An 18,874-nucleotide genomic window follows, 5' to 3' on the forward strand; every position below is an offset into this window, starting at 1 on the left:
GTGACCTTAGAGAAGTCTTTGAACCTAAGTATGATTACTCACCTGTAAAGTGAGCTGATCCTGAACTCATAAGGTGGGTGGGAGTATTACACAGTCTGTAAAGAGTACTTGCTGTGTCCCTAACAACAACCTGGAACACAGACTAGCGCTAGGTAACAGGCTGCAGAAGCAGAAGCAGTGTAAAGTTTACCAGTTATGAATAGACAGGCCGGCCTATTGGGGGGGGCGGGGCGGGGGTGGATATTTTGAAAGGTGTCATAACTGGGGGAGAGGAGGCTACAGTTAGTACCCTTGAAAGAATAAACTACTCTCCATCTGAACAAATGTAACTCAGCTGGGGGGATCTACGATGACTGAGCTAATTCGTTTGTATTTCTAAGCCTGTGATAAATCCCGATTAATTCCCACCTTGTTCCCTAGGAAACCTCACCCAAGGCACATGGAACCTTGGGAGCTTCCTCCCTCAGGCCCTAAGTTACTGCGCTGGAAACCAGAGGCACCATCGCTGGGACCTGTGTAAGGATTCAGAGGCACTTCGAGCACGCAGCCTGTGGGCAAGGGAGTATTAACGGCTCTCTCTTTTAAAAGACCAGAGTGTTTATATTTGAATATTAATTGCACACATCGTTTGTATTATGCGGCTTAAACAAGTCCAATTAGTAAAATTAATGCATTTTAATATGCATTATAACCCTTGAATTGTAAGGGTTTCGCTTTATGGCAAAATACTTTTCTTAACAACCCTTCTCTAGAGTGGCTGTTAGCAATTTACATTCCCACCATCATCACAGCAGGGTTCCCTTTTCTCCACGCCCTTTCCTGCACTGGGTAGGGGCTAGGGACAGAAGACAGAAAGCACAGAGTCTGCTGTCACGTAGCAGCTCTGCTACCCTGCGCTGGGCTCTGGCTTGTAGGATGCACAAAATAATGTGGCTGTCTCAGATCCTTCTGGGAAGCCAGCAGTTTTAAAATAACTATTATTTTAATATCATCAGACCCCTTTTTGCAGAACACTCAGGAACATTCACCCCTGTACTTCTCCTTAGCTGTTCTCTGCTGGTAGCTCAGATAAGGTTCCTGAAGTGCTTCAGGCCTTCTTAAAATCTTGTGGCTGCTACTGGCCAATCGACCTGTGAATAAGGACAGCAGGGAGACTTATCATAAAATGGGTGCCTGCTTAAGAGTCTGTCAGAATCCTCAGCTTGATTATTTATAAGCCCACAGGGCAGTTCCCCGGGAGGGTGACAGAAAGTGGCTCTGGTATGTCTGCAAGCCCCAGTGCATGTGATGTGTGCCCAAACGACAGGCTCCCAACCTGGGCAGCCTGGCTGGTGGGCCTGTCCTCCCAGCACTCACCAGAGCTGCCCCTAGCTTGGTTAATGCCATGAAAACACAAGACAGTCGGAGAGAGAAAACAGCCGGCCGTCAGGTGAGCAAGAATAGAACAAGCATTTGTCATCTTTCTAGGTATTTAAAAAAAGGCTCTTCTGCCAAAGGAATTCCAGAAATTTTCACGATTCAGGCGGCCACACGCGGCCCTGACCTCACCTCACCTCACCTCGCCTCACCGGGCCCGGACTCTCCACTGCTCCCCGGGCCCGGCACAGCTTCGGAGCGGCCTGGGCGCCGGCCCCTGGGCCCTGACAAGCGCTCCTTAGTCACAGCCGTCATCTCAACAGGTTCTTTCTGCTTCCAAGTAAAATTATCAAGAAGCCCAGAAAGGCTTCCCAGCTCTCACAGTGAACTCCAGTTCCCCCCTCCCGGCCCTCAAGGTCCTGTGTGTCCCGGCTCCCCGTCGCCTGCCCCTCTCGCCCTTGCTCTCTGCTCCAGCCACGCTAGCATCAGCCACGCTCGGGCCTTCGCTCTTGTGCTCCTCTCAGCTGCAGCGCCCTTCTTCCAGACAGCTTTCCAGCCATCTTCAGATGCCACCTCCTTGGTCTTCTGGTCCCGTCTATTTACAGTTTCAAGCACCTACCTCTCCCTTAACTTGCTATCCCCCTTCCTTGCTTTATTATTTCTCCTTAGCATTTATTACTGAAAAATGGAATATATTACTTTGAGTCATATGAAACTGTCAATATCTGTCCACTTTTTACCTACAAAAATGGTCATTTCATGTGGTTCAACCTGATACTTCACTTAGTTATTCTGATTGTTAATCCACCTCCATTCTCAACTTTAAGCTCCACGAGCATGGTGCTCAGAATAGTGCCTGGCACAGAGCAGACTCTTAATAAAACTTTATCAACGTCAGTGCAATCTGTTTTGCTATGCAGTTTTTCTAAACCATAGTGCCCCTGGGGAGAAAGGGTAAAATAACTTTGGCAGATGCCAATCAACAAGAATGAAGTTATCCCGGCAGGAAAGGAGATGCAGAGACTCTTGGTTGGCTGGCTTCTCCTGTCACACTGCCTGTTCCAGGCCTGTGACTCCCAGGGCCTAGAAGCAAACATACGCCCCAGATTCCAAATAGGCTTGATGACGCCAGCTACCGAGACAGAATTAAAGTCCACGACTTCTTAGATGGGCACATCAGACAGCAGGCAAGAGAACACAGTAAGACATATACCAAGTCTGCTGCAAATGTGGCGTGGCTTTTCTAGTCATCAACTTGGAGTGCACCAGGGACTGTCAGCTGAGGTGCGCTCTGGATTGAGTTTCATATAAGAGCCACATCAGAAAATGGTCTGCTCTCCCCCGCAGCTCCTGAAGTGAGGCCAGCCTATCTCTGGGGCCTTTCCATCTCCTTGCCTTAATGCATCACAGTTTTGGTTGTGTGTGAATGTGTGTTGGGAGGGTGGCAGAGAAAATAAGGGGCTAGGCCAGTGGGCATGTGATTTTCTTCTGACTGGCATCTCTTCCTGGTGCCTGGCTGAGCTGCGACAGGCCCAGCTGGGAGGAGGAGGAAAGGCAGGCAGGATGATGCTGGCCAACTACCCAAGAAAACAGCCACCACTGCAAGAAACCACAGGCAGTTCGGAGGGCTGGTAACTTCTGCAGTGGCTCGACTTGATGATACCCAAGAAGGTACCACTTTCCCCAACCTTAAGAGATATCCTCTCCCTTGTAGCCTGTCTTTTCTCTTGCTAACAGCCTCCCAGTTCATTGTACCAAGAGGACTAGAAGATGCCAGCATATGCTCACCATGGGGGTCACCCGGGGGATGACTCAACCTAATTTGGGGAAGAAATTAATTAATTAAGAAAGAAATTAATGAAAGGGAACGGATGGTTAGTCACTTGGACTACCCCGCAGATGCCACGCCAGGTTGGAGACAGAGCCCTGACAATTTACCAAGGCTCACCATAGGGTGCTGGCTCTCTCATGGGCACCAGCTATCACATTGCAACACCCATCATGTCCCTCTGCCATTTTAGTAATATTTTCCCCTACCTGGAAGGAGCTTTCAGACTCAACCCTGGATTCCCAGCAGTTCTATCCTGCTACACAGGAATTTTTAGAGTCTATGGGTGACCTAAACACGTGGTTTGGGTTTAATTCAAATAATTAGACTCCATGAGCTCTGAAAGGGAGAGGGTAGGAGCTGTGTTTCATGGCTGAGTTCCCAGTGCCTTAAAAAAGAAGGTGCTAAAAAATAAAATGAATGAAACACCCTGGGAAAAGTCAAGTCATAGTCTTCCTGATCAACAGTCGGCACTGACTGTGACTAGACCATCCACAAAATTATATATCTTAGGTAATTCTCTTGCTACTGCCTTGAAATCAAATAGTATGTTATCAAATATAAGTTTTAATCAAATCCCTTAGGTGGGGGAAACAACCTCCATAATCTTGCCAAGCCCCCGATTTTGGAAAGACTAGGAGTTGCTGAATACAACAAATAATATTTTACTTGGTCTGAAGGTGACCACACCTCCAGCTTTAAGCGTCCGGGACGCTAGGAACGGGGAAGCCGAGTCTGAGCCACTGCCCGTCAGCCTGTGAAGGAAGAGCGCGGAAGGCTCCGTGCCTACTTCACAGGCTCTCCCTGGCTGTGTCGGCCCCGACTCCCTCCCTGCCAGTCTGTCACCCAATCACCCCACACTTTTCACTACCTGCTGGCCAAGGGAAGGGACTCCAGGTTTCTTGCCTTTTGTGGGTCACCCACTGTCTGTACAGAAGGAGGCCCTTTTTCCTGGCCTGACAAGTGAGAACTAGAGGCTGGCCCCTGTTGTACAGAATAACAAGCGAGTCTTTGGACATCATACTCCTGCCCCCTCTGCAGACAGGCTTCCAGACTAAATAGTGAAGACTGACTAGACCTCAGTTTGCAAAGGAAATTTTCTAAGGACGGGAAGAAAAGATGGCCGTCTGTTACCGCTACCAGCAGCCTGTGGAGAAGCCCCAGTGAGGGCCGCACACTCAGCCTCCACTAGGTCGTAACAAGCTCATTCTGAAGCTCTGAAATATCCTAATATCCCTGGAGAGCGAGTTCACAGCAGACAGCGGATAGCAGGCTTAGCATCATTTGATTCATCTGAGCTCCAACTAGGTCTCCCTGAGGAGTGCCCACTCCCTGAACAAGGGGTCTCACTCATGCTGACCCCTTGGGCACTCATCCACCTGGAAATACCCTCCCCCATCCCAGCCCAAATGTCACCTCTGTGTGACATTTGTCACCACTTCCTGCCAGAATGTTATTCTCTGTGTCTTCCCACTGCCCTGTGCACACCCCTCTTCAGCTCTTTATCATATGTTATTTTTGCATATTCAACTCAATTTACTGAGTTACCTACTAAGTGGCAGGCATTATTCTCGGCCCTGAGGATAGAGCAATGCCCTAGCAGGACTCTGATCCCCTAGAGGGCAGAAAAGCTTTATCCTTCTTGATTTACATCACAATTTTATCTTTAGCATTTACCATAAACCTCTGATGGGTATGTCACACAGTTGACCTTGGGTAACAGAGGTCAAGAGTTCAACTTATTTCTGGCTTTGAAACAGCCACTGACTCATTTAGGAACCCAGCAGGAAACCATTTAACTATCAAACATCCATTTCCCATTCAACATAGCTCTGGGGGAAAAAAAAAAAATTCACCTGGTGGTGTTTATCCCTATCAGGTCTACCCTGTGACTCAGACTGAGCTCCAGTCTCTGCGGTGCTCAGCTCAGCTGTGCCAGGGGGCTGCCCCTGCCCCTCAACCTCCTGCCCAGGCGGCCATCTCTCTAACAAGAAGCAAGACAAATCAGACGGGAGAGTGACTGGCTTCCGGCATCCCATCCCCATTCTGGGACACAGCTCAGAGAGCATTCCAGGCTTACTGGGGGTGACAGCTTCAATCAGCAAGTTCAGAAAGTACTGACAATACTGTAGTAAAGGAAAGCTAAGGAGACAGGGCAGTGCTCCTTGCATGATCATCTGCCAGTGTCCTGCCTCCAGATGGGAAGCCACGTTGGTTTTCCCTTCTCGGTATCCTTGGCTGTTCTTCCTCACCTTTCCAATCTCTGAACACTGGAGGGCCCAGGGCCCAATTCTTTGTCCTCTTCTCCACATTCTCCTTATTGATCACACTCGGTCCCACAGTTTTAAATACTGCCTCTATGCTGGCATCTCCTGAATTTTGATCTCCACCTTTAACTCCAGATTTGCATATCCAACTGCCTACTTGACCTCCACTTGGATATCTAACAAGGTACTTGAAAACTATGTCCAAACCTAACTCTTGACTCCTACTCCCCACTTCAAAACCTGGCCTTTGCCCTGTGGACCTCATTTCAGCAAATGGGAGTCCAATTCTTAGACCTGCTCAGGTCAAAACCCTTAGAATCCTCCCTGACTCCTCTCTTAGGGCCCACATCCCTCTGCGGCAAAGCCTATTGGCCTTCATTCCAGCTGCTCCCTTGGCCGGGAGAGCTCTTCCTCCTGACTGCCCATATGGCTAACTCCTCTATCTCCTTAAAGTCTCTGGTTGAATCTCTCCTCACCGAATCCTACCCTGACGACCCTATTTAACATTGCAACTTCCCCCCCTTATCACCCCAGCATACCCAATCTCTCTTACCCTGGCTACTCCTTTTGTTTTTTCCTTCCATAGCACCCATCAGTTTTTAACATACTGTACAATTATTTGGTTTATTGTGTCTCCACCAGCTTGAATATAAACCCCATGAGGATACAGAACTTTGTGCAGTTTTTTAACTGCACGTGTAATAGGTGTTCAGTAAATATTTGTTGGATGAATGAAAAGATAGAGTGCTATGATGTGGATGGTTACATTTTAAAGTGAAGCCATTTTAAGTTCTTGCCAAGTTTTTTAAATGGTTGGAGGAAAAGCTGCATTCGATAACGGTGAACCCCAGGGCTCGGCAGTTTTGGCTAACAGCCCACCAGCCACGCTTACTAATGAAACACACAAAGGGGCCAAACCATGGGACTGGCCTTCTACTTGACTGCAAGCACTGAATATCTCCTTTCTAGCTACAGAAAATAGATCTTTGTCGGGAGATGACATAGAAGAAAGCAGTAAGTCAATTAAATGTAATAAGTTTTCAGTAATCTAGAGATCATTTTAGCCTCAAAACTCTGAAATTGTTTCCAACTCTGCTTGGCTGCGGTAATGACATCTATAAAGACACGCTGTGGCTGACTGTGGGAACTGCCCCGGACACCAGCTGGGAAGCGAGGCGCAGTGCAGGGATAAACCTGGAGAAGTTCAGGAAAATGGCAGGTGGCAGAAGGGTACACCAGGGGGAATGAGGAGGGAGGTGGACCATGGCAGTTTGCAGAAGTGGTAAGGGTGGTGTCTAGAAGCAGCATGAGCCTGGAGAATGGAGAGACTAACAGAAAGTGCCGGCACTGAAGGCAGGAATGTAGAACTGCTGACGGCCCAGGAAAATACCCACTCCCATCAGCAGCCCTGAGGACAGTGTCATAGATCAACCGCAGGTGGAGTGATGGTGAGGGGGGGGGGGCGGTCAGGGGAGGGAGAGGAGGTGATTCTCTGCTTCCAAGAGGAATAACACGTTTAGTTACTTAACTCTAAGTCTGGGACCATCATGTGGTACAACTGATGTACAGAGTGATACACAACAACCTAGGCCTGCTAGTTAACATTTATCTGTATGTTTACCTCTCTTTTCTGTCTAAATTTTTATTTTTTCCCAAGTCATCTTCCATGCTGACAGCTGGAAGTCATTTTGGCAGTCCCTAATAGCTATTTGAAAGTCATCAACTGTTGCTAGGTAGGGACCTTTTCTCTTTCACAATACCCTAAGGCAAACTGTCACGTATTATTAAGACTGTGCTTTGAGGAGGGCACCATGTCAGACCAACGAATTTGCCATCAAGCTGTTCTCTTTCCAAAGATCACAGTATGAACCTGTATACTCCTCCTGTGCAGGGACTTTGGAGACAGGCTGTAGTGATCATTCTCACTCACCAAGGCAAGGCTGAACTAGGTCCCCTACACTCTTTTAAGAAGAGAGGCAACTCAGAATTTCATGGGTAAAAGGTTTAAATAAAAAATTACAAGTAAATGGTTAACCAACTATCTGGAAAATTATCCAGAACAATGATAGTAAAAACTAGGAATCTTACTGTGACATACTATGCATTTGTCCCATAATAGAACAGCACTGGCTCCAAGGTCTCTTAGATGCCTCAAAGTACGTACATTTGGCTCAGATGAACTCCCGCTGGATTATAAACTGGACAGCAGTTGGGGGTGTGTTCTGCTCCTCGGCTGCCACCTCCATCTCCACCCCAAAGCCAGCACAGCCCTCTACACATACTGTGCTGTCGACCAACTGCACGTGTCATTGCTGACTCCCATTTCCTTTCTAGTCTTCTCATTTTTGGAAGAACATTTTGGAAAGATCTTCTATGGTAAAAATGGGAGATTCCAAGCAAAGATGACATGGAGTTTAAGCTATAAACACCCTCCCCCAATTTTACACATTCGCAACTAAGACTTTAAAGCTGGAAGTTTCTACAGGTGATTAGAACCTTTTAGTGATCATAATGATAATTGTTATAATAACAACGGCAGCAGTTAAGTGCTAAGCACTATGATGTGCCAGGCACCGGCTAAGCACTTTAAGTATAACTCAAATGAGAGGTCTCTCCGTGAGAGGATCTTATGAGGTTGGTACTATTAATATCATCATTTGACAGATGAGGAAACTGAGGCACAGAGGGATTAAGTAACGTTACACAGCTAATCAGTGGTGGAGCTGGGACTCAAATCCCGGCTGCTGCTTTACTGCACACCAAAGACTAGCTTCCAAAACAAAAGCATCTGTGCAGCTGAAGAGGGGAGATTGCTATATCCTCAAAAGCTGGCTTGCATATACCTACGAGACGCTAGAGAGCAGATGACGACGAACAGCTCTCAAGTGGAAAAAACCACAGGAATGCTGCAAGGGGATGATGGGGAGAGGAAGGCTGCACAAAAATAAAGGCTCACCTATTCTCAGGCAGGTTGATTTGCTAACCCTATAGCAAGACAACAGCAAGATAAAGAATTTCCATCCACTCCTTCTCTTGCATTACAATCTGAGTGTCATCAGCCTCCTTTACTGCAATATAGATGTCACCTTGGAGTGGCTGCCATTGGCCAAAAAAAACTTCTAGAAAGAAAACCTATGAACAGGTCAAACCAACATAATGTTCGCTATGATGTCCTCTCCTGAAGAATCTGTGTGAGCAGAAAACTGGAAATAAAGCACAAAACCCATCAGACCAGAGGGAGAAAATGTAAGCCGTATAACCTGTTTACATTTTAGTCTTTGAGATTCTGTGCACTTGGGAACCATCTGAAACTGCACATCTACCTAGAATACTAATGCCGTACACAAAATGGTCCACAAAAAACCCATATCCTATGAACTTTCCAGGAGAGGCATCTGTAGCTGATTAGACAAAATCGAGCACCGAGAGCATTCTCAGACAGCCCCCAAATTACATCCCTCCTCCAGCAGCCGGGGCCATGGTTTAACCATCCCGCCTCCTCCAAGTAGCCTTTCTTAATTCACAGAACAGAGCTGAGGATCTTTGCTTTGACCTCCTCCTAACCCTGAACCCTTGCACCATTCACCATTACCTGTACGCAGTAGGTTTTAGTTAATCCTGTGCTAACAAGAGATCTGCTTGTCTCAATGTCTACATTCAGGGGACGCTGCTCTCAATCTAAGGCATCAGGCTCTCATGAAATCTTGCTTATGACAACTACAGACTCCAGGATGGGGCCCCCCAGGTCTCTTCTACCCAAGAAGAGTTCTGGTCCTTGCCTCCCAAGCCCCAAAGCTAAATTAACAATGCTATTCCAGCCTGCTTGACTTCTCCAGATGCCAAGACACTACCCTCAGTACCAAAATGCCAGTTAGCCATTCAGAGTCAGGGGTATTCAAACAGTATTTATAAATAAGAGTAATATAACAAAGTATTAGTTATACCATGAATCAAGGAGTTCTGCCCAAGAACTGCCACCTTTGGTTAATCTCTACTTTTGAAATCACTTTGCCCACTAAGGCTTTTCAAATTTTCATTGAAGATTTATTCTATAAAACCCAAACAGAATTTGGTTTTAGTGACTGCCAGTTCTGAAATGATTCTTATTGGTTCTTTGGATGATGACTCATTTATTTATGCTCTGTCTAGGAGGGCAGAGTACATGCTAGGATTGAGACTTAGCAGCATTTACTACATCCTTTACTCTTTCCAAATGCCTAGAAACTCACAGTTTCTAGCACGGATTAGTGAGCACAGAACAGACTATGTTTCTGTCAGTGAACAACATTCACTGAGCACCTAGTGTGTATGTAGCAGGCCCCATTCTGAACATTAGAGAGCTGTGAAAAAGTCACAATCCACACCCTTGCTCATATTCTAGAACAGTGGTTCCCAAGCTTCTGGACTTCAGACATGAGCAAAATCTCCAGAAAAATTACGGGGAGGTCGATATTTTTTCTTTTGCTAATATAAGGACACTAAAAATAACCGTTATCTCCTCTCATGATCATTTCATAAAAAAGGGTATTTTAACACAAAAAGGGTAAAGGATGTAATCTAAGAATAAAGGACAGTTCTTTATATTGAACACATTTAGCACTACGAAATCTTACAACATTGTCCTTATTTTTCTCGTTTTCGCTGAGGACTGGTGGAAACTAAAAATTGGCGCTTGCCATCTGCCTCTACAAGGATTAAGTCACTAGCCACTGCAGCCGCTGACCTTCAACACCCCCTGAAAGGAGTTCAGGGTGGAGATCACGAATGAGGCACTCTGTGTTCTGGGAAAAACTGGCAGAACAGGCAGGCCTTCAGACAGATATTTGCAGGAGAAGATTTTATGAGCCCAAATTCTTGCATCTTCTCTTATCTAGAAAAGCACTAAAATCATTAACAGAGACATTTTCTCCTTGTGACTAGCAGTAACCTTCACCAGACTAGCAGCAACCTTCTGCAAAAAATGTGTGTCTGACTGCATGTACCCCCTTCACCAAAATCACATATATACTGACCTTCCCCCCCCACCTCTTCGAGCAGTTCCTCAGAGCTATCTGAGATGCTGTCTCCTGGGCTATAGTCCTCATTTTGCCCCCAATAAAACTTAACTTACAACTCTCACGTTGTGCTTTTTTCTTTTTTTTTGTTTTTTTCAGTCGACAAACCTTAGTAGAGTGGACCCGCCCTTGTTCAAAGGCAGTGAGAGGCCGCTGGGGTGTGTGTGTTAGGATGGGGACATCTTTCTAAGAAGCCTGTTTGTTTACTGTATAAATAAAAAGGTAAAGAGTTTTCACTGCACCTCATTTTAAAGTTTCAAGGATTTATGGACAAGCTAGACTGGGCCCAACTGACATTTAAAAACTCTGCTTTGAAGGCCAGATCAGAAATGGGAGGTCAGAAATGGGAGGTCACTGGTAATGAAAAGGGTTTTCAGCTGATAACCCGTGTCTGCAGAGCAGATTATATCTACATGTCATTTTAGTACATGATCAATAACATTAGAGGTTTTTAACCAACAAGGTTTTCTGAGGGGAAGGAGAAGAAAAGTGAAGGATCGGTGTAATTTTTTACTTAAAGCTTGTATTAATGCTTATACCGTCTCCCTGGAGTCTAGTAGGGTACTTGTTTTCTACTAAAAACACTTCCATGGAATTATAATTGGCAAGAAAAATACTCTTCCAGGGTGGTGGGTGGAGAACGGATGACAAAGCAATAAAGAGAATTCTTTGGAAGACAATCAGAGCATAGTTGTCATAAAAAGACCTTACAGCCAAGCCCCCCAGAGGAAGTTTCTGTTACAATTACTCAAAATTAATGACCATCAATTAAGAATTGTCAGATGCCCCTAGAATATGTGGAGAAACAATCCACAAGAAAGATGCAGTTTCTCCCACACTGAAGCCTCCCTAAACCTTTCTCAGCAATGATTCATGTTTATATGCAAATTACTTCCCTGGCAGTTTCTAAAACTTTAACTCTTACCTGTTAAAATGCATCCCAACAAACTAATGTAGTCAGATTATTCCTTCCCATGAGTTAGTGATAAAATTTTACTTTGCATTCCCAGTGAGAAGGTGTTTCCTAAACTGTTTCTATGCAACTGGAAGAACTTTATAAACTATTTCTTGATAAATTATTCATCCAACATGTAGGATTAGAAAGAGCTCCTGTTTGACTCTAACCAAAATACACTCATAATTCAAAGTAAGCTGCCCCCCCCCCCAAATCAAATGCAGTGCATAGCAGAATAAAAGACACTTAAAAAATTTAGTTATTGAGCTCTGAAATTTTCAGAACAGTAAGTAAATTTCTTGCCTGCTAAAGTTTTGGGGTCCAGATAATGTTAAATAATTCCTGCAACAAAGCAGGTGCCACCTTTTCAACACTAGGGCCCTGAGGCTGGCCTCTCAACTCTGAACACATAACCACTGAGTATTTTGGTTTGAAGTTTTTAATATTGGCTTCATTTTCTCAATATGTGTATTTTAGGTTTCATCTGCACTGGGGGCTATCTTTTAATAAATGAGATTGAGGGCCAATTAATAAAGCTACTGGGAAGCCTCTATACAACAACTGAACTCATAACTATGGCTAACTGTGCCTGGGCACATAAGAGTGCACAGATTACTTCTGAAGTGACCTCAGAGCTTAGAAGAACACCACCGTTGCATTAAGTTCTTAAATCAGAGTGCCTGAACCACTTGTATAAATATTCAGAGCCATACTTAACGTGATGATTTGTTACTGGAATCGGAACATAGATCATCCAGGCCTCTGAGATTATTTGTCTACAATTAAGTGGTTACCATAGCAAAGTACTTTATTTGCATATCAATTGCATATTCTATCTGAATTTTAAGAGAGTTTGCAATTTTTCGTCTAGATTTTCCAACTGATTCTTTAAAAAGAGATCCCAGTCCCTAGATTTACTCAAATTAATGCCTGCTTGGTCCACTTGCTCTTAGGCAGTAGTTTTGTTTTTCCTCTAATGATACAGTTGAATTCTTTTGCTTCCTTTATATATGATGATACTTTGTTTTGTTTTTGCTTTTCTAGGGTACAGCTTCTAAAGCAATGACTCTCTAATATGGTTTTGGAGGAGAAACTCAAGAAATTGTAGACCTGAGTCTATAGGTCTTTGTATTTATTGGGCATCCAATAAAAGCTCCTTGGATTGAAATTTAATTCTGGCCTGCCTTATAGCATTTTGGCATTCTTTAGTTTTTGGCAAGGTTGATGAATGAGTAAATGCGTTATCATCAGGGGTACTCTTAAATTGACTCAGACATAGAACGGTTACACCTGACTTCTGGCGGAGGCGTTATCTGTCTGGAGAGCCAGAAATCCAGAGCCTCCTTTAGACAGCCAGAAGCTTCCAGTGCCTCATTCTAAGGAGAAGTAGAGAATGCTCCCTCTACTTCCCTCACGTCTTTTCTTTGAAGGTATTTTGAAGTCGGGCGACCAAGGTCACACTACCTTCTCAGAGAAAGCAAGGTGAATTTTTCAGGTGTAAAATGGGGCCAGGTCTCCGAAAGAGTCAGGAATCTCCTCCCCTCTCCCCAAGTTTCCCAAGTCCTGTTCTTACTTCTCTCCTCTCCAGTGACCGACGTGGTCACTGGGAGTGAACAGGTAGGGAATGGGATAAGTCAAAACGGATGCTGCGACCAGGCTGAGTCGTGGTTATCTTTCACCGTCTGAAAGACAGCAATGAGAATGCCAAGACCCAGACAGCAGTCATGGTGTATCTCCCATGCCCACCCCGACTTCCCCACGCGTGCCGGACTACGACAAAGCAATTCTGCAAGCAGCAGAGACAAAACCCTCCACTTGTCTCCTCTCTAAGATCCGTCTTTTATTCCTTGCCCTTTCTTTTTTTCATATGGTTCTCCTTCACCCTCAATCATTGCTCACTTCCAAGAAAACTGAGTCTGCACAGCAGGCCCTGACCCCCCGCTGCAGAGAGCGATGCCAGTGAGCGTGGATGGCGCCACAGTGATCTATCCAGTCAGACTGGTGGGGCAGCTCGCTGAGGCCATCCTGCTGGGCTGAACGCGGTGTAGACAGACAGAGGGCTACAGGGACTAGACAGCGTGAGAGCCAACCAGACACGAAGCAGCACAGAGCCGGCGAGGCAGGACTGGAAGACAGCAGGCAGCCAGGCCAGAAGCTCACACGCTAGTCCAAGCCTCGTGGCAACCCCAGGGGAACGGTCCGGGCCAGCAGCAGTGCGCCAACTCCTGAGCTCACTGCCGTGGCCCCGTCCCAGACCTGAGTCACCGGGGATTCCACAGACTTCTAAGGGGGCCCTACATGCATTTCCAAACCCAAACTGCTTGATGCTGTCATGCAAAACCTGGATCTTTGCATTCTACGCTTTCACTGTGGACCACATCCAGGTCAAAGCCTAAGGAAGGCAGCTGGCGAAAACGACCCTGCTGGCTGATTCCCCAGCTTTTGTAATGAATCCCAGAGGGCTATGAACTGACGTGTGTTTCTGGCTCTGCCAAGTCCCGGACGGAGTCCTCACCCAGTGAAGACCAATCAGCCTGTGATTTATTCTGCAAGCGGAGCCTGAGAAGCCACCTGCAATCAGGACTCAACCGCTAGAAGCCGCCTCCAGAAAGGAAAGGATGGAGAATGCATGGGTCAGGGGAAGAGGAGTGAGAGGAAGAAGCTTTGTTTTCCTATCAATTCAGCTTTTAAAAAAATGCCTGAGGACACCCAGAGGCCCATAGGAGCCACAGGACGGCTCTGTGCTCTTCAGTCCCAACAAAGGCAGGCTATTAAGGGGCCAGGAATGGCACTTTACAATGTAGTTAACATTTGGTTTTGACAGAACAAGGTCAGTTCTAAAGACCCTATTCCTTAGAATGCAGCAATTGTAGGGAACACAAAAGAATGTACTAAAACCTGCCAAGAAAGCATAAATACTTTAATAATCATCATATAGCTACTACCACTTACTATTTACTATGTGTGCTTAAAAGCCTTTCTCATATATTATCTAATTTAATCCTCAAAACCACCCTGAAGTATGTACTACTATTATACCCATTTTCCAAGTAAGAAAACTGAGGCTTAGAGATGAGGCAGACTGGTTAACATTTCACAGACACTTTAAGGTGAGGTCAGGGCTGATCCAGGGCCAGATGAGGTTTGAGCTCTAATTGCTGCTGAGGGCGCCTACTGAACAGCCGGGGCATTTGTACATGAGCATTTGAGAAGTGTCAGCTGGGTGCCCACCATTAGGTAAGGCCTTGAAGGCGAACCCTGCTATCTGAATTAGCTTAATGGTCAATACGTGTATTTTCATTTGTTTTTTTAAGTAACACAAATTTTGAGATTTCCACTGAGGCAGCAGATTCTTTTACACCCGACTTCTAAAATCAAAATACTAAGATTTTGATGGTTTTTGTTATACTATGGACAGTGACAGCTATGCAGCCTGTGGCCTTTCAGATCAGGCATAGTAAAGGCATACTAGATAGCCTGTAATTTGTCACCCAGTTACATTTTACAAAAATGTCATTTTTGCCAATGCGAGTGGTAAGAACAAACACAGTCTGAGTATCTTTCTGAAGGATCCTTTCGTTGCTTTGGCAACAGTCTCCTTTCTCACCATTTGTTTCAATGTCAAACGGATCCAGAGTTGAGAGAGGGCTTGTGGGGAGAGCAGAGACTGATGCTCACAGCTGCAGCAAGCCCTTGGCTGAGGCTGGGGCTGACCAGATGCTCTTAGAGACCGGCCAAGAGGACAGAAAGCAAGTCAGCTGCTTCAGACACCCAGGGGGCAACTCTCTAAGCCATAGATTCAAGGGCCACGGCTGCCACCGATGCTGGCTTGAACTGCCTGGTGGAGACCTCTACTATTGGAGAAAGAGCCCACTAAGCATCCCTCAAAGATGTGCCCCTCCTCCCCTCCCCAACATGAGGGAGCCAGCTGACCAGCGTTCAGTCAGTCCATCCTTCCCATGATTTCTTCTCAGAGGGGTGCTGCTGGGCTGGGAGGTGAAGAGAATCCACTTTCCTGTATTTCAGTTCTTAGCCTTAGATCAGTGGCCCCCTAGAGAGGCAGAATCTCACTGTACAGGAATCTCTGCCTCTGGCCAACTTTTAGCCATTTCAGACGTTTTGAGATGCCATATGTATGCATAGGGAACATAAGTGAAAGGGGATGAGGAGAAAAATTTCTGTTAGAAAAATCAAGACTTTGGGGAGACAGATGACCAACAGCCCAGCATCTTGGGTGTGCTACTACTGCTCCCTTCTCCCCAGCCCTTCTTCCTGGAGGCCTGAGGCAGAGAGAAAGAGAAAAGTCAAGAATAACTCACTGGAGTGTATGAATAATACCTAAAATATGTACTCATCTTTGTGCCAAAATGAACACTCTTGCCATTTATGTGAAATAGCAAACAAGAGCACCAAAAGACTTGTTGGACTAATCCACATCCTTAGAGACTAAATTCACTGGAGTAACACCTTATTAAAAACTGCATGTAAACAGTCTTTGAGACTGAAAGACATCTAATTTTCTGCAAATTGATTGCAAAAGACCGATTGTGGTGGTATGGCCCAAGATGTCCCACCCTACTGTAAATGGCCATTCCTTTGCTGGAAAGCACTAAGTTTCTCAAGATGAAAAGCATTCCTAGGGATGACAAACCAGGAGTCTGATCTGCATACCAGCATATTGACAAAACTCATAATAAAGGCATTAAGTCATCGAAGATAAGCAAATAAAATATAGTCAGGGCAAACTGAGCAGAAATACGCCTCTCTGGTCAACCAGGACTCTTCAACAGGATTAATTATTTGTGTAAACTGGCTTCCCTTCATCTACATGTTTATTTTGACTTTTCAAAAGCTTTAGTAACACATTGGTAACACTCCTCAGCAAGCTGTAAGATACACATGCCCCCCGAGGCACTGTGTGCCTGGGGGGATAAAGTAAAGGCATTTCTCTGACAAGAAAAAGATGAACCCGTATGGAAACCTACCTTAATGAACATTTCTGGGAAGTGAAAATCCAAGCTTAGGGGATGAACTGCAGATTTGAGAAGTGAATCAAAAGGGGGACAATGAGCTTCACAGAATCAAAAATCTAAGATAGGATCATATTTTCCAATCTCCCTATCTTTCAGAAGAGGAATGCCAAGATCCACAGAATTGGTGCATTTATCTCAAGTGAAACTGCAAGTTAGTAGCAAAGCTGAAAATGAGAATCCTGGCCTCCCAAATTCCGTGAGTGCCTATTAGTGCCTGGGTCTCTCATGGTACGGCTGATCCTGGCAGATAAAGAGATGAGGGGTCCTGAGATCTGTCACGAGTATATCCCCCATTGAAACAGAGCATGACTGTGAAGCAGGTCCTCTGTCATTTCTCTGGGCCCATTACCCTCTCCCCCACATACACACATGGGGCCCCCTAAGGTTTGAGAAACAGAAAACATCATCTTATCAGCTGTTTGGGAAAAAAACTGCTGTTTGACCTGTTTGTTTGGAAGCCAGCCCTGCTGAGCTCAGGAGTTTGCTATAAGGCAGGCAAGAGCTAATTCATTCGAGGTCTGCTTCTTTACAGGCCTGGATGCCAGGCTCAGTGCTTATCTTCATTGTCAGCAGCCCCGTGAACGCAGCTACAGGATGTGCCCTTCAATGAGGGTTTTAAGTGGATTGCTGTTTCTCCTGTTAGAGTTCAGATTAATAAATACCTTGGTTGTGGTTGTTTAAAAAGTGAATTTTCTTCCTGAGGATCAAAGCAAGAGTCTACTCCTCTGCTTCCTGAGGATGTCTTCAAACTCTGGTGTGTGTGTGTGTGTGTGTGTGTGTGTGTGTGTGTGTGTGTCAAACTCTGGTGTGTGTGTGTGTGTTTCTGCTGCTCAGAACAAGTCCCTTGAGCGTGGACAGACTGATACCCTCTTGGTTCCAGATCCACTTTTCGACTCCACATGGGACAGCCTATGAAAATGCGGGTGGCCATGGAAGTTTTCTTGGAGCTCACGGCCTCCCCTCTGGGATCCCTGTAAAGTGCTCATACTTTTCTTTCCACTGATTTCTAACAAGCTCATTAGTGAGAAACTCCCAGAAAGTGGAAGAGTTAGATTGTAATTTCTGATCTGAGTGCACAGAACATTCTGACAATTGTCTCCAGGAGACAGACAATTTAAAGCAGAACATTATTAAACACAGAGCAGCTGATACTAATTCCCTTCCAGCCAGCTTGTTCGCCTGCGAAAGCTGAAATCATCCTGGGGCCGGGGATGGGGCCGAGAGTGGGTGGCAGCACCAGGCTCACTGCCTGTGAATGAACGCCCCAGGCTCACGCTCATCCCAGCACACAGGGCCCGCTGCAGGGGGGCCTCACACACCGCAGTTCTTCCCTGGACGCACGACGCGGAAAGCATGCTGTTAATTTAATGGGGAAAGCAGAAAGTAGGAGTAGTTACTCAAACAAGACCCAGCAACTTAGAACCCGAGGAAATAAGCAAGGAAGAGGAGCAGGTGAGAGCAGAGAACAGACACTTCCTTCGCTTCAGGGGAGTGACGCAGGGAAAGGGAGCGATGGGGGCAGCGCGCGCCTGCTGCCTGGAACCGGACAGAAGAGCGTCCTCCTCAAGTGTGGCAGCAAATGAATGAGCAGTGAGGGTGCACACACATGGCTCTCAGGCCCCCTCGCCCTCCGCGCACGCTTACCTGCAATTCCTTGCAGCAGCCCGCAGACGTTGAAAATACTTTTCTTCATGATGCTCTGCACACACATGGTGAAGACAGACACCAGGGCCACCATGCAGAGAATGAAGATGCCCACAGCTAAGAAAATAGCGGTGGCCTGCCAGAAGCCGCTGGCGATCTCTCCGAAGTTCTCGGCGTAGGGCCCGCACAGCGTCTCCCGCTGGAAGTGCTGCACGCCGGGGTTCCGGATGCAGCGGGCGTAGATGCCCAGCGTGGGGTGGTGGGGCTCCGGGGAGCCTCCGCCCTGCTCGCCGGGCTCGGCGCTGCCGCGTGGCTTGGCTTTTCCAATCAGCCAGTCTGCGCTCATGAAGGCAATGAGCTCGGCAAACGCCACCACAATACTCAGGAGGGTCCAGAGCATCGAGCGACAGGTGACAATGACATGACACATATTGATGTTCGAGGCGTCAGGAGTCGGAAGGCCACGGGGTGAACTGTACAGGCGAGCCCGGCGGGCGGTGGGGAAGGCGCGGGAAGGAGGCTCAGGCGCTCCGGGCCGGCAGTGGCCGCTGCTCCGGGGCTCCCTCGTCCCGGCGGCGTCGTGGGGCAGCGCTCTCCGGGGCTGTCATGCTGCCATGTCGCAGCTCCGCGCGGCCGCCAAGCCTCACCTACGGGGGGAGAGGCGGGAGGAGAGCGGTTAGCGGCGCCGGCCCCGCCCCCGCCGCCTGCCCGCCCGGCCGCCCGCACTCCGGACGGAG

At 46.7% G+C, this 18,874-nt stretch overlaps 1 protein-coding gene across 5 annotated transcripts in view; it reads right to left on the reverse strand.

Moving 5' to 3' along the window:
* The window catches only part of LHFPL2 (LHFPL tetraspan subfamily member 2), a 168,056-nt gene that overhangs the window by 6,259 nt on the left and 142,923 nt on the right, over positions 1 to 18,874 (reverse strand). For all 5 annotated transcript variants that reach the window (XM_068535549.1, XM_068535547.1, XM_068535550.1 and 2 more), the window contains one exon: positions 18,138 to 18,784. In XM_068535549.1, the coding sequence (XP_068391650.1) occupies positions 18,138 to 18,567 (430 nt within the window). In that variant the 5' untranslated portion in view covers positions 18,568 to 18,784. The remainder of the gene's footprint in view (positions 1 to 18,137; positions 18,785 to 18,874) is intronic.

The sequence above is a fragment of the Eschrichtius robustus genome, chromosome 2, assembly GCF_028021215.1.
Source record: "Eschrichtius robustus isolate mEscRob2 chromosome 2, mEscRob2.pri, whole genome shotgun sequence".
NCBI classification, from domain to species: Eukaryota; Metazoa; Chordata; class Mammalia; order Artiodactyla; family Eschrichtiidae; genus Eschrichtius; species Eschrichtius robustus.